Source organism: Mercenaria mercenaria, chromosome 19 (assembly GCF_021730395.1).
Source record: "Mercenaria mercenaria strain notata chromosome 19, MADL_Memer_1, whole genome shotgun sequence".
In the NCBI taxonomy this organism is placed as follows: Eukaryota; Metazoa; Mollusca; class Bivalvia; order Venerida; family Veneridae; genus Mercenaria; species Mercenaria mercenaria.
Window position 1 is genome coordinate 40374416 of NC_069379.1, and position 17187 is coordinate 40391602.

Below are 17187 nucleotides of genomic sequence, written 5' to 3' on the forward strand. Positions count from 1 at the left end.
TGATACTGCCCAAATTGAATGATGGACAAGTTCGTTACAGAAATTTAGCAGGGTAAGGGTTAAACGCCTCGGTACATATAAAAAGCAGTCTGTTTTACTTTTGTCATTTCGTATGAAAATGGAATCTGAGTTTGAGTTTAGTAAAGCATTCTGATAACACGCGAATGATCTCTCGTGCATGGTGGCACGCACATCTCTCCATGAACAAGCTAAATCAATTTTGTTTATTCGTGTTCGGAGACCTTTGGAATTTCAACATTTTCATTTTTATTGCTGATTTCTAATTTTTATTGCTGAGTGTATGATAATGTTGAGGTAAAAATGATTAAATTCTTTTACGAGCTTGATATGTTAATATTAATTATAACATATTACAAATATTTTTGTTGTTAAATCCATAGTTCCACCATTGGTATTTCAAGACTATATGAAGGTACCATCAGAAAATGTGTTCTTATAATACATTATACTCATTTTGTCCTGATATGTTGATACCAAACTGTTTTCCTTTTAAATTTGATTTCGTACGAAAAATCAAATGTACCATGCGTGTTTCTTTCTTTATATATATGAGCCGCGCCATGAGAAAAGCAACATATTGGGTATGCGACCATCAAGGATCCAGACCAGCCTGCTCATCCGCGCAGTCTGGTCAGGATCCATGCTGTTCGCTTTCAAAGCCTATTACAATTAGAGAACCCGTTAGCGAACAGCATGGATCCTGACCAGACTGAGCGGATACGCAGGCTGGTCTGGATCCATGCTGGTCGCACACCCACTATGTTGGTTTTCCCATGGCACGGCTCATATATATAAAACCAAGTAGTTCTATTCTTGTAAACATTTTCGCACTTAACTATAGGTTAAAAGTTTCATTTATAACATTATGCATCCTTTGAGAAACTTATTTGCATTGTAATTAAGTTATTTTTCAATAGAACGTGTTTGGCTTCTCAAAAAATTATTTAAACATATACCGCGATGACAGGGCTAAACGCTATAGTAAAATTACGTTATAAGTCAAATTTGATCCTGAAATAAGACTACGAGCTATTCAGTTCAAAAACCGTACACTTATTACCATATGAATGTTTCTCATTGCAGAGTTGGTGCAGCTGTTCTGCGCAAGCCCGGAATTATTATCAAATGGAACGCACGGCAAAAATACTCATTTTTTTGCATGTCCGCACGCATTTAGTGTATAATATGCATAACATACTGACTAAAGGTTAGGGTTAGAATCACCATGGTTACAAAATATATACATTTAAGGTATTTTTGTTCAAATTTAGTTAATCCGGTATATACCGGAGTCTGTAATATATCACGGGCGCACCAACTCTGTATTTAGTCACAGCCTTACCATATAGGCAATAAACTTTAGTTTAATTTCCACTGAAGACATGTATGATGAATAGTTACATCAATGTATTAAAAACTAGATTTTTAAAATTTATCTTAAGATTTTCAGGTAATATTTAATTACCAATTTTGAATATCAGGTTTTTCTGTTTTACAACACAATCATATATCTTGTTTTTTCTTTCTCTTTCAGAAAACAGACATAAGTTTATTACGGCGACAAACAAGATCCGTTGATGGAAATATAGGTATATTTTACTAAACAGTTGAAACTCAATATCTCGAACTCGATTATCCTAATATTCCGGCTATCTCAAAGATATTTTCAAGTCCCATCCGAAAAACACGTACACAAAAAACATTGATTTCCGGTATCTCGAACCCCAAAGGATCGAGCGTTTTCTTCGAGAATTTGATTTTAAATAGGATTTGGGGTAATGTGTTTTCTGGTCGGGACTTGAAAATGTCTTCGAGTTAGCGGGAAGTTTGACATAAGCAGAATTCGAGAAACCGAGTTTCAACTGTACTTTAATGCTTTGAGAGGTTGAAATCGATTCAACTGCATGCAATTGTACCTCGTAGCACGCCCCTTTAATTAGATACATTGTCGAACAATCTGAGCAAAGCAATAATCTGACATATTAACCGTACAAACAAAATTATCTTGAGTAGTGTTGCATTGCAAGGTGTAGCTTCTTTTGTATTGGAACGCAACCAAATGTATAAGTCAACATTTTTGAAAAAGTGTAATTTGGTATCGTTCATAAAATGCGACAATATGATTACTGAAAGAAACTTTTATATAAAATATTACTATAAGTATTTTTTATTCCGAATACCAATCACATTAAACCAAAGGTGGGTCAGAAACACCATAGATGTGATATATGAACACAGACATACTTTCTCACCTTTATTTGCCTCTGTATTATGTGTACGTTCAAAGTAGGTAAAAATTGTTGTAGATATAGGACGAATATTAAGATATTAAGACAGTAACCCGATATTCTCTATTAAAACATTTATAAACACTTCAAAATATATTTTTAGGTTGTATACATATGGAAAGCTTTCCGGGCGAGCTACAGTACGTGTCGGATGGGACGGAGGAAGTATGCGGGTTATATCTGATAGGTCAACCAGACCAAATTGTAGAAGTAGGCTTTCTAGATTTCAACGTCAATTGTGAAACCGGGGGAGTATTAGCTGTAAGTTTTCTTGTTGCTGGTTCCTTGTTTTAGTGAATTTTCTTAGTGCAGTTTCCTTGTTGAGGAGACGGGCTTTGTAAGAGAAAGATCAAAATGAATTTGTTTGCAGGTAAAGGGTAGGATGCAGTCTTCTAAGGCTATTTTATTTGATCACAACCCGATGCTCATACTAGTGTAAGGAGAGTGTTTCCTAAACCCAAAACACAAATGGCTTCCCTTTGCATGTCGTCAAATGGCAATCATATCATACAAATGTTTATTTTGCCTCATACTGCCTTCTAAATAATACATATATGCTTGGTCATAAATAAGATGATAATATTTTGCTGGACAGATGTTTCATTGAAAATGTAAATGGTGACTGGTTTAACATTACCATCTGTTCAAAACCTAAACAACGAAAGAACATTCATACATGTATTTCCACACCTTCACAGCCTATATAGCATAATGCTTGATAAAAAGCGTAGATTTTAAAATATGTAGCCTCAGTCTAGAATGTTGAATATTGTAATATTTCATATTTAATTTCAACTTGGTTTTCATTTTCTATATTAAATGCAAAATGTATGAATATAATATATCAAACCTGAAACCAATATGAAAAAAGACTTATGAGCTCATATCCCAGTTATATATTTCTTGACGCCAAAAACTACCAACATTGAAATTTTAATATGAAAATATAATTAGAAATGTGGAATTGTATTCGAAGGGCGTGTCTTCATATTTATCTCATTTTATTCCAATTTTCAAAATAAATCTTTATTTTATCTTTGTTAATCTTGAATTATAGGTTATTAATTATCAATAATCTTGTTATGTTGTATCAGTCGTTCATATCGTAGCATACAATTGACGGTTATAGCAATAAACCTAAAGACTTTTTTAGCGAACTTCAAATAAAAAAATAATGAATATTGCACGATTGATTGTTCAAGCATAAAATCAAAGACTATAATAGCTCAACCACTCATTAAAATGACGTCACGTCGTTGATATGAAATTCAAACGTCAATATGGAAAAATATTGATGTTTCTGGGCTTATTGTAATTACATGGAGAATGAAAACGAGTATGTAATAACATAAGATATGGTAACAATTCTTAAGCTGCATCAATATCCCAAGTGTGTTAATATAAAGTAAATAGAGGACAACACATGTGTGTATTTTCATATTTAACTTCTTAAATAAGTCTCGCATTTCATTGTTTTTTATTCAATACGTTAAATAAATTAAATGTAGAAAGTCACAAATGTTAAATTATTTTTGTCAAATGTTAGCGTTTTTGCTGTAATATCAATTAATATCTTTCTTGACCAATCAAGACAATCCGATCAACCGCTTCCATACATTAAAAGACGTCAACATGAGAATGTTATTACATCAGTATTTCATGGCTTTCTTTAACCTCCCACGTCGTCAAACGTGATAAACATTTGTTTTTGTATTGACTCTTTAATAGAGCCGAGATGTTATCAATAGCTTTGAATATGTAAATAAACAATAGAAACTCATTTCTGAAGATCATTTTTGTTGTTGCTGAAAATAGTCAAACCAACACGGGTTATGTCTTACAGCGCTGTTTACAGCTTTAGATGGTCGATGTAAACCACCAGGTATCCATCCAGGCATTGCGTAAGGTATGGGCAGACACTAGGTAAAACCACCGATTTGCCGTAGGCCGGCTGAATGGTTTTATAACATAACGATTCCAACGCACAAAGCAAGATTTCTAACTCACATCAATGTGATGGGGTAAACTGTTTATTTTGTTTAATTTTACGAAAAAAGGCGCAATACGCGGAAGACTATCTGCTTGAAAGAAAACTTAAAAGAGCAGTGTCTTATTAAACAAGTATTCAATTTAAGAATACTAAAATCAAGACGCTGCTGTCGTTTCTTAATAGGAAATGTGTCATATAAAAATTGAACATGTTGAACAAGCACTTTAATTCGTCTGCTAAAGTAAACTTAAATCAGAATAACACGGGGACATTTCCCTAGGGAATGGAATAGAAATGCTTAATTTTAGTCTTTTAAAAGTACATTTTCATCATTTGGCAGATTTAACTTTACTTCATGACATCTTGAAAAAAGGGTTGTGAGTAGTGATTGAACCAAATCACAACCTTTAACTTCCGTTTTGCCAAAAAAAAAAAAGATCCGATTTTAAGAAGAGGAGAAGCTTATAATAATTAGTAACATACATGAGCCGTGCCATGAGAAAACCAACATAGTGGGTATGCGACCAGCATGGATCCAGACCAGCCTGGTCAGGCTCCATGCTGTTCGCTTTTAAAGCCTATTGGAATTGGAGAAACTATTAGCGAACAGCATGGATCCTGACCAGACTGCGCGGATGCTGGTCGCATACCCACTATGTTGGTTTTCCCATGGCATGGCTCACATATTATGACAACAAGAAAAAGGAAAACAATATAAACATTTTAAAAACTGAACATCATTAATAGGAACTAAATGAAATCCTATAGTCGAATAGTCCTATAGTGGAATAAACGGAAACATAGAATTTTGGACGAAAAATAGACATCATTAGGATTTCACATTTCAGTGACATTTATTTGATTTGATTTAATCATATTTTATTACTCTTTGATATAAAGTTATTATAACAATTTCAACGTATATAATCAAATGGTAAAAGGGTCGGACAACAAGTTCTGACAACATTAGAGACTGTCCTCCATTAAGCTGTGGTAGAAACATAACATCATTTATTTTATGCTAACTAATGAAGTACTGTATTCTATCAGTTAATAATTAATTATCACTCACACTTGAAAATATGATCTAATTTACACTGTGAGAATATTCCATCTACTTGTACTGTGTGATTAAATTATTCTTAAAACAGATGAAATTGTAGTGCACTTGTCATTAAGTATATTTCTCGATTCAAATTATTTTACTTAATGAGAATTTCATAACGTAATGCAGCAAAAAAATAAAATAAAATAAAATGCAACTTTATGTTGTGTGCGTCTTTCTAACGTCACTACACGTCTGACGTCATTCTGTTTACGCGCGCCTGTTTCCCGCGCTGAGATTAAAATTTGTTGCAAAATGAACATCTCAACGTAATTAAGCATAAAATAAAAAGAAAATTTGTTTGTTTTTCGTGAATATGGAATATATCTCACCTCCAAGTGAGAAAATTTTCACATTTTCAGTCGCGCATACCTCTATATAGACTCGAGCAATAATAAACCACAGATGGCGGATATACTATGTATTATTTATACCTTTCTGTATGTTTTATAAACTTTTGCACTTCGTTGAATATCAGTGAATTTTCCTCCATTGTTAAATCTTCTTTACCAAATAATAATGCGTTAGTACTAATTTCAGTGACAGACACATTGGGAACAAATGAAGCAGTGTTTCGTATTAGAATGACGTGTGTTCATGTTTAAGAAACTGTATTTATCACATGTATGCGATGGTATCATTTTAAGCTTTAAAATGGTAAAATAATAAGATATATCATTACCAGTTTTAAGGTCTCAATGTGTTTGCAACATACTAAATTAAACAATTATGTTGCTGAAACTTTGATACGTTGATTGTGAAGGAACTTCCGCGATTTCAGAAATTGTCAATGATGGAAAATGTTGGAATACTTCGTGTACAATGTATATACATTTCTTTTGAATTAGCTGAAAAAATTAGTACAATCTCTCATAAAGGTCACGTATATATATTTATGAAAACCTACAACTTTAAAAGGCAAACTGTCGCCCAGTTGTCTATCAGATAATCAAAGTATTAATTAGTAACACTGTCTGTTGACCGTTACAGACAGCATTTTACTGAGGCAAAGAATATATATAATATAAAATTTCATACCAGTAAAAGGCTGGTATAAAGAACTGTTCCTACATGTAGTAACAGTAGTGTTATATTAAATTTATAGTCTGAAACAGTATATATTGTCCCAAATTTCATTCTTGAAAATATGTAAATATAAGATTGGCATGTCTATGTGTATTGTTAGGTTTGAAGTAGCATATGTATAGATAAACACAACATGAATATATTATGCTACTAAAAATCTGTTATTGTTTACAGAACGGCTGTTACTTTAGTTTTTTTTTAATATTTTAGCTTGATGATCCTCTTCTAGACTTAAATCCATATCTAATAATCAAATATTTCAGTGGAAGATAGGCATAACATGTCCGGTTAAAAATCGGTTAATTTCATCCGCGATAGAAAAAAGTACAAGTTTCTTTTATGATAACATTAGATATGTTAGGAAAAAATTTTCCAAAAATCTTTCGTTATCATAGATGGTCATTTCCCACAGATTTGATTTCGATTTCGATATACATATTTTAACAGTTTGAATTTCAAGTAAAACATTCTTGTTTTTAATACAGACAAATGAAAAGAAAAAGAAGTCAACAAGTATACTATTTGTTAAAAACAGCATTTATGACACGGGAGTACATGTATGCCGTGCTTTAATTGACTTTAAGACATAGCGTGACATTCCACTTCATCTGATATTTTTCCAGAGACTCTTTACGTGACAAAATAAAAATATAGCCAATCACGCACACAGTTGTTTTGTATCAAGAACAGTACTTTGCTGTTTGCATTCAATAATTGTTCGTGGTGTAAGAGGTTGCTTCATGACAGTTGCCAATCCCAGAAAATGTAGGCAGCTGTCAACGTAGATGTACTATTTTTAAGTTCTTTTCTTAAAGTACAAAATGAATACTTTTTCTTCTAATTTAACGATAAAATTTACTAGACTTCTTTCTTGTCTTAACAATGAAGCTATATGGACTAGTTACGCTACTGAAAATGAAGAGTACCAGACTAAATATACTTCCTATAACGAAATATACTGATAAAAACGATAATACATTCACAATGAACTAAAACTTTGTAAACTATCCTATGCATTTAATAAGAGAAAAATGTATTTTAACTCGCAAGAGATTACCAACTTTTTATTTATTTTTCAGTTATTTGACGGCTGGGAACTTCAAGGGGAGCTGTTTCCCGGCGTGAACGACCACGCCCTTACATTGGCCGAGAGATACACAATGTTCTGTGGTGAAAAGAAGCCAGAGGCTATATTCATGTCTTCACAAAACGTAGCCTTAATACAATTTAAAATCCCAAACCCTGGGGAAGGTTTCAAAGTGTTTGTAAACTTTAAAAAGAACCCGCAACGTAAGTATTAACATATATCGCTAAATATTGAAAATATTGAAAAATACCTTCACCCAGATTGACACCATAGAAAATAATCTACAAGACAGTTATAGGTCTATATCTTATGAATACGGAACTTAACTGTTTAGTTGTCTGAACCAATAGTTTTTGACACAGTATCATCCGGTGAAGAACAGGTTTAGACATCTCTATACATCTTATACACAAACTTGTTTCCTGTGGGTGTATCAGAGCCTTCAAAAATTGTTCAGTGCAATAGCGTAAGTTTTCAGATCAAGTGTTTCAAGATTGTTTTACTAGTATTGATGTAATTTAACACTTCCTCAAATGAATAAATTACTGATGGATAATATCTTCCGAAGCGGACGGCATTAGCATCGCCCAGGACAGAACCCATAACCTTTTGAATTATATCTATATGTGATACCCACAAAGTTATCGAGACAAGCTTAAAAAAGAAGCAAAACATCCATGTTCGTTTTTAATCATTGTAAAAATCCCTTTGTCTTTGTTTTTTGCAGCCTGCAACGCTGTAGCCATGTTTGAAATGGGAACATTAACCATGAAAAATTACGGCTTGCGTCGGAACTGCACGACCTCAATAATTTATCCTGAACAGATAAGCATGATTAATGTTGACGTTGGTGTCACCTCAGCAACCAAACCTATAGAAGCAGAAATTGGTCTCACTGACAAGGTAATAACACTTTTTTTAGTAGTTCAGCAGTATAAGATTTTGTCAAACAGAGAGACATATATATGATTTGGGGTCTGTGGCCGAGTGGTTATGATCGCTTATTTTAAACCCTCATAGTGTGGTCCAGCTGGCTTACGGAAGGTCGGTAGTTCTACCAAGGTGCCGGCCCATGATAAAATAATGCACGGAGGGACACCTGCTGTTTTTCTTCACCATCAAAGGTGGAGAGTCGCCATATGACCAATAATTGCGTCGGTGCGACGTTAATCAAAACAAAAAACAGAAAAGGCCTGTATATAAACAGTGTACGCTTAAGCCAAAAGGTGGTCTTTATTTGTACACGGTCTTTAATAACAAGTTACAGCAAACTTAAAAGGTTGAAATCAGAAATAAAAAGCATAGTCTTCCTTAAAGACACAGCCATGTTGTCTCCGTTCAGAAAGTTGACTGTAATTGTAAATTTCACTTTACAGAAGCTTAGCATATTAACTTTTTTTTCATTCTATATTTCGTATACTTATACTTATCTACTGTTTAATGCATGCATAATTATGATGCATTGTTTGTTTTTGTTTGAAATACTTCAGTTTTCTCTCTATTTCCACTAACTTAAATGCTTAAATGAGCCGCGCCATGGGAAAACCAACATAGTGGGTATGCGACCAGCATGGATCCAGACCAGCCTGCGCATCCGCGCAGTCTGGTCAGGATCCATGCTGTTCGCTAACAGTTTCTCCAATTCCAATAGGCTTTAAAAGCGAACAGCATGGAGCCTGACCAGACTGCGCGGATGCGCAGGCTGGTCTGGATCCATGCTGGTCGCAAACCCACTATGTTGGTTTTCTCATGGCACGGCTCAAATAAAGTGTGTTTTGCATGTTGTTATTGTCATGGTACACAGCTATCTTTTTGATCGATTGTGAGTGTCGTTGCTATCTGGAACTACATTGTTTTCTATAGGTTTGTTTCCTTTTAAACAACAACTTCAAGTTTCATATATTAACTTGATATATTGATAAATTATAACGGTATAACAGGTATTAATTTTTTTCAGAATAATCACCCACGTGAATCGCATCACATTCAAACCATTTTATATAAAAAGATTAATCATGAGATATATAGCTTGTTGTCAGAGCGTTGATTTGTACAAAAAATGGTTTTTTAAAAAAAGTTTTTATCAATGATAAAGTGAAAGAGTTTCGATAATGAATAATCGCTTATTTCTTTACCTATTGTATGTCTTCTTTCATAATTATTTTCAGTTTAAATGTCTGCTATTTTAGACTATATTATTAAGCCTGCATTGTGTTGTCATAAACTAGATATAGAGCAAAACCTGCTTGACAATTATTTTGCACTTTACTTGTACAACTATTTTCCAATTACCTAATATTACATACTGATTTGATGGTTTTCATTACAATTACTACCAGTCTATGGCATAATAGAAGCAACATTGAAAAGAAGTAGATAATATAAGAATCAATGATGTCTGGTTATTTTGCTAGTGATAATATCAAGATAAGATGTGCTGATTGGTTAGACGTCAGATGTATAATTAACAAAGGCTTACGTGATAAAATTGATGGCCATCAAACTGTCAAACGGAAATGGAATACATTTGAATCCCGGTATCTCGAATTCCACGAGAGTTGTACTTCGAGTTAACCAAAATTCGACTTAAAATGATATTTTGTTGACATGTTTTCGGGACGGACTTGAACATGTCTTCGAGTTAACCGGAGTTTTGAGATAAGCACGTTCGAGTTATTCAGTTTTAATTGTATATACATTTTGATGGATTTTTAAACATTACAAGTACATATTAATACTTTTTAAGTTGTTTTTGCTTTTCAAAATGCGAGGCAGAATTTACAGTATTCATTTGTTTCTGCTTGGTCAGATATTTAGCTTCTTTGAGTCGCCATGTTTTTTATAGTATACATCTTTCTTTACTTTGCATGCAATTTGTAACATACTATCAAGACACGTACAAAATTAATGAAGACAAACGGTAAAACCTGCAGAAATAAAATAATCGACAAGAATTAAGATGTTATGACCCAATTGTGTTAACATTTGCAGGCCTTACACTTTACGGAATAAAAAGTAAAGTCTTAATCATAGTATATACCTTCAGGAAAGGTCTATGGTTCACAAACTCAGGTGAAAAACCGTCTTTTCAGCAACGTCCTATGCAAAAACAAACACATCCGTACAGCATCAAGTGCCCGCCAGTTTAACTCTACTGGGGAAATTGGGCTGCGGGTGGGGCGAATGTGAGGGCGATTTGACAGAAAACATTTGACATCCACCTCGCATGACTCATGTTGAGAATATGGCGATAACTTACTGAGAAGAGATTAGTATTTGTACAGAATCAAGAAACACCGGTTAGATTAACCGCCAGTGCTTACGTAACGTAAACACTGTAGAAAACCACGCTTAACCAAAACACAAAGCATGAAATTGTTTCAACAAAACAGTAAACTTTTATCATGTCAGTCTGTTTGAACATTTCATACGAAAAGAAATTGACAATTATGACTAGAATAATTCACAAGAATAATCATCAAAAGCATTTGGAAATTTGTATTCTCTCCTTCCTGATGGATATCTTCTGACACTGCTTAGTGTAAAAACACTTACTTTTGCTGGGTCAAAATTTCGTGAATTTGAAATTTTGAGTATTTAATATTCCCGAAATTGTAAAAATGGTATTATACTTGAAGTTGAATTATACTTATGGTAAATATTTACGCGAGAATTAATTTTCGCGAGATGTAGTGCCTCGCGAATACAGTGAAAACCCTCGCTAAAATTTCTGCTTTTACAGTATCAGTTCCTTGTTTGCATATCGTGTTATCCTGCTTCTGCTCCCCTCTGTCTGTTTGTCCTTTACACAGTTCTAAAATTTCCTCCATTTAGCAGTGCATGAACTACGGTGGTGGAGATTATATACAAGTAATGAACGGAAACGGCCTTGACCCTTCTACCATGGCAACAAAAGGTGTTCTTTGTGGAATGGACTCAAATAGTGGTATGTATGGTTTTCTTTACTAATCAACGTTATGATAGTGTGCATAATATATGCTTAAGTATGACAATATATAAGTGCCTGATTTTGACATGCTTCAGTACATGGGTATGCGTGTTCAGAAAATACCAGCAATTGTGTAAGATACCGATTTTGGCATATTAAGATTATTGGCGAACGCACTTAATCGACAAATTTCTAACATACTGCGATTTGATTGACTTATCGTTCTGTTGTGTAGTTAACGTAAGCCTTGCATTATTTCAATATAGATTTACGTTATATTTTTGTTTTTATTTTATAATTAACTAAACGTTTCTAACAGTATGATGGTACTTGAAGAATATTTGCTGATCTAGTGTATGAAGCAAGAATAATGACAATGCTATAAAAATATCGTATTATATTATAAATTACTGTCATAGATTCTTACAAAGGTATAATCCAGCAGGACATGATTTATTTAATACATCAATTTATCTGAAGGTTTTATGTTATGGATGCATGTTTAATCCTTTACTGTCTTAAATTATACAGCAATGTTTTAATGAAAAATTGGAGTATAAAAAACATTCTTTACTATTGTCTAAAAACTATAATTATCTTCATTTTATTTTATGCCTGTGTTCTCGGTAAATTATGGTTTACCGTTTTTATGTAATTCTTCTATAAATCAACACGGTTTGTTAAAGGCGGTTTAGTTATTTTATATCCTTCCTTTAAAACTCAGTACAATGTACAGAAGTACTTTCTTTCTAATCATTCACAGTTTTGTTTACAAAAACAAATGTTTTATGCATTTCCTTTATAATCCAACACTGTTTGTTTACAGAAGCAAATGTTTTTATGTACTTCCTTTATAATACACAACGTTTGTTTACAGAGGCAAATGCCAAGTTTGTTCTCCATTGCCAACACTCAGTGGTGCGAATGGTGTCAAGTGGAGAATTCCATAACACAGTGACATTCCAGTATGCTCCTCCAAAAGAAGAGGAATTGAACGCTTCTGATATGTGCTAGTGTAAGTGGTTTAAAAAAGCCTTTTGATAAATGCTGCTTAAATGTTTACTAACGGTACGATATATGCAAGTGTGTTTTGTTTTGCACGATATTTGCCAATTTGTAAGTTATTAAAGAAGCATGTTATTATATATTCGAGACTTAGTGGTTAAAAAGCGTATGTTGTATGCAATAATGCCAATGTAAGCATTTAAAAAGCGTATGATATATACCGGTATGACGTATGATATATGTCAGTATAAGTGCTACATGTGTAACAAAGAGTATGCTATATTCCAGTTGGAGTATGATATGTTCTTAATATAGAATTTTAAAAATGAAAATACCTAGTCCACAGAAAAAGATAAGCGTGCAGTTTTTATGACTAGAAATTGATAATTGTTTTTTGAATAAAGACCATAAGAGTACAAGTACCCTATTCGAACATAGAGCATCTTACAGAATGTAAGGATTAGGTTACCGCAGCTTATCGAAGCTATGGTCCTAGTAAGCAAAACAGTTAATGGAAGTGTTTTTTTTTTAAAAATAATTGAGAATAACCAGAAAAATCATGATTATACATAATATCTAAAAATTATACACGAGAAACCAACAGTTTTCATTATTCTTAGAAAACCCGCAATGTACCATACCATACGCGATACAACGTATCAAGAGATATGCTGAAATTGCTTACACAAGTTTCAGTTGCTTATACCATGTATCGATATTTCATTTGAATTATGACAAGTCCCCCGCCCCTCCCCCATCACAACTTTTTTATGTCTATCCCTTTTTATTACCCTTACCCTTCAGCCTTGTCAACATTTTTTCCTCATGTCAACTTTACTTCACCTTATCATTTCCTTTTCTCCTTCCGTTTTGTACCACATCCCAGTTTTCAATGTACTTATTGATCAATATGTGAAGCAACCCGTCTACTATCCACTTTAGATTCTATTTGTGACCGGCCTACTTTGCCATGTGTGGCACTGGATCTGGTTAAGTGCTCAATAATTCTAACAGTCTGCTCGTACCTCCTTTTTCGTTAAAATCATTTGACTCCAAGCATGTTGATATGTGACAAGAAAGACATAGCTCCAGTTTTACCTTTAGCATGTAGTATGTTTTCCAACTAGACTGAATTTTAACGTTATATAAGCCATCGGTTTTAAAGCATACTGTTCAACATGAAATTTTAGACAGCTGTATACCTTAGCTTTAATTACGTTTTACATTTTATTTTCAGCACACACAGATGAGAGTCAACAACATCTACAAAAAAGCATTAGCTAATTCAGAAATTGCCACACCGAAAGAATGCTACTTTACATAATTTGTTTTTCTGTCCAGACTAAATTTAAATCAAGAGTTTAACATGTACTTTTGTTGAGCTAAAACAAAGTTGTTTTGTGTGCAGTGTAGTCCTGAACATCAATTTTGAATGATGTTATTTTAAAATTTAACTTTTGAATATTGATATCTAAGTATATAAGGACATTTTGTGCTTGTTAAAAAAATTAGAATTGATACAAAATACTAACAATTAAACGTTACATTTTATTCCATCAAGTGGAATGTGTATTGAACTTGTTTCTACATGGATTTAAGTGATAGCATAAGATCATTATTTATTACAAATGCTTTATTTACATGACATTCTAGACTTCAAAGTTTCGTGGTTGAGATGAGTAAAAATAAAACTCTTCTTTTGGAAATCAGATTGTTTATTCATTCATTTACTACTATAGATTAAATACTATTTCATCAATATGTCTACTTTGTAAATCTACTCTGAACGAAACTTCTAACGCGCCTTAGTAGTTTTGGTGACATCTTTCATAACATATACAGTACATTTGTGAAGTTTTTCGCACATTTAGACAAATACGTTTTCCTAAAAATGTATAAATTTCAGCGAAAATTGATTTGACGTGTGGAAATTGATCATGTCAATCTTTCTAAGACCTTTAGTCACAAGAATACAGATGCGGGTGTTTTATTTATTCAACAAGGAAATTGGACATTTGAAATATAGTATAATTCCATATATATTATATAATATGATATGAGAACAAATAAAATAATATAATATGATATGATATGATGTAATATGATATAATGTCAATTAACAAACCAATTTAAATGTGTTCCTTGATATAACAGGATCAATGAATGTCGTTTTTTTATTTGTCAAGAGTGTCCCTCCTGATGACGAAATATGCCTATTCGTAAGTTCTAGACATTCCTGAAAAGATACATTTGTAATTATGTAACGTTTTAGAAATGTGGTTGAAATGATATCACAGCATTATCAGATAATCTGATGATTTTATGCGCGACTATTCGAAGAATAGTTACAGCCATCTACTTACCCTTGCGTCGGCGTCAGCGTCACATCTTTTAAAGTTTTGCATGCAAGTACGTATAGGCATATAGCTTTGAAACTTATTTTTTCTAAGACCATAACCAGCCTCACTGGGTCAAGTCCCTTAAATCTGACATGTATTTTTAGCAAGTCATGTCCTCTTTAGAACTTCTAAATCCTGGTTACAGTTTTACTATCTGCAAAACTAATGCAGATATTGATTTTGAAACTTCACATGTGACTTTGGGGTTAATAAAACTAAGTGATAGCTTAGTTGCATAACTCTGACATGAAATATTATGTCCCCTTTTGAATAAAAAACCTTCTGGTTAAAGTTCTGCATGCAAGTTACTATTTCCAAAACTAATGCAAGTACTGGATTGAAACTCTAAAGGTATTCCAATATTTAGGGTAATATTTCTGATTCTGGGACAACAATTCGGACATCTATTGTTTATATGGTACTGCAAAAATATTGTTCTAAATGTGCGAGAAATTTTAAGTATTAAATGATATACTGCCAAATACCAAGAGGGCGTAAGAAGTTTTGATATATGCCAGCAAGATTATATCAGACACCAATTTAAAATACTGTGTCGATATTTGATTGGCATAGAAATTCTTCCTCCTTGTTCTTCTGAACGTCCGTCTGTCTTATACAGAAAAGGTTACATTAAACAGTGGAGTTGAAATGACGTCAACTTCAAAGTATTAAAACATCAGACATGAAATAGTCGTACAAAAACTCCCGCATTTTAAATAAGTAAAATATGGAGATGCCGGGGATCGAACCCGGGGCCTTTCACATGCAAAGCGAACGCTCTATCACTGAGCCACATCCCCAGCTGATATAACATTTAAATGCTTAAAATCAAATCATAGAGAGACATGGACAGGCTAATATCAGATTGTCCGCCTTAGAGAATTGGTTGAAAATGATCTATTTTCTAGCGCCAAAAATGTTATATCAAGCATTTCCACCGTTGTTAAAAATCGCCAATATTCGCGCGTAACACCGCTCAAAAATCCAAAATATCTGTGAATATTAACCTGTACTAATCCCCAATGATAACGTGATTCCCGCCGAAACGCGAGGACGAGTCTAATTCATGATAACTGATGAAATAACCATTCATAATGCTTGCACATTACTTGACACGCAATTATTAGTATTTCTTTCATTTCAAATATCCACTAAGTATATGGCAACATAGCTCACTTGGGTAAAATGCAGACAATAATTGGGTGAAAGCAGATCGTTTTGTGGGTTCGAATCCTCACGAGGGTTGTTTTTTTTTCCAGATTTTTTTTTGTTTTTCCTATTCGTTTTCTTCCGTATTTTTGTTTCTTTCTTTGATGGTTTGTTGTCGAGCACGCTTGCGGTGAGCTCGATATAGTCGCCACTTTCAGTGCGTGCGTCCGTCCAATTTTGTCCGGACCATAATTTTGACATGCATGGACCAATCTTGTTTATATTTCGCATTAATGTTTAACACAATGAGAAGGCATGTCATGCGCAAACCCCATTTTTCTATATCAAAGGTCAAATTGAAGTTTGTCCGGAGCATTTCTCCTTCATGCATGGTAGGATTTTGATGTAACTTGGCATGAATGTTCACCATTATAAGACGGAGTGTCATGCGTAAGAAGCAGGTCCCTAGGTCCAAGGTCAAGGTCGCTCTTAGAGGCCAAAGGTGCTGGTGGGCTTGACATTTTGCCCGTGGGCATACTTGTATTTGTATAATTTATATGTCTTTATATAAGACACTAGTATGTTCATTATTTGCATGGCTAAGTGCATGCATTTAATCAATATCATCTTTGTTATGTAATAAACTATTCTGATCTGCCTTTAGATACCTCTCTGTGGTATTGTCAAAGAGCTCATGAAGGAATCTTAATTTTTATGCAAAAGTGAAATAAAAAATTTAAAACAAAAATTAAATGTCGGTGCTGAGTTTCGAACCCACACGGCAAAAGATATGTTGAACATGGACTGTATGCTTTACCACTGAGCTAATTCGTAACTGCTACAAAACCTGGAAGTGTTTAGATTGTAACATGTTAGGAAAATGTTGAATTCCCTATGTTCCATTTTAATCTATTTATAGTAATGTTTGTAAATATCAAGTTATCGTTGGGGCATAGTAGTATACAGAGATAGACCCTAAATCTTTCAACGATAGATAAACATTAAATAAAGTCTGGAAATTGATTTTTAAGTCCTTGAAATAGACAAAATTGATTTTATAAATATGAAAATTATGATAGTTATAATAATACAAATAACAGAAGTTTTA

General features: G+C 33.3%; 1 protein-coding gene and 1 non-coding gene across 3 annotated transcripts in view; one reads left to right on the forward strand and one right to left on the reverse strand.

Annotated features, from left to right (window-relative positions):
* The window catches only part of LOC123542385 (corticotropin-releasing factor-binding protein-like), a 58190-nt gene extending 43900 nt beyond the window's left edge, over positions 1-14290 (forward strand). Inside the window, exons 2-8 of one of the 2 annotated variants that reach the window (XM_045328213.2) lie at positions 1556-1610; positions 2413-2570; positions 7570-7780; positions 8305-8480; positions 11412-11523; positions 12404-12541; positions 13769-14290. In XM_045328213.2, the coding sequence (XP_045184148.1) occupies positions 1556-1610; positions 2413-2570; positions 7570-7780; positions 8305-8480; positions 11412-11523; positions 12404-12540 (849 nt within the window). In that variant the 3' untranslated portion in view covers position 12541; positions 13769-14290. The remainder of the gene's footprint in view (positions 1-1555; positions 1611-2412; positions 2571-7569; positions 7781-8304; positions 8481-11411; positions 11524-12403; positions 12542-13768) is intronic. The other variant, XM_045328214.2, reaches the window with a different exon arrangement.
* A 1368-nt stretch (positions 14291-15658) lies between these two features.
* Positions 15659-15730, reverse strand: Trnaa-ugc (transfer RNA alanine (anticodon UGC)). Its single transcript has one exon. It is a non-coding gene; the product is annotated as a tRNA-Ala (tRNA).
* Positions 15731-17187: the final 1457 nt, after the last annotated feature.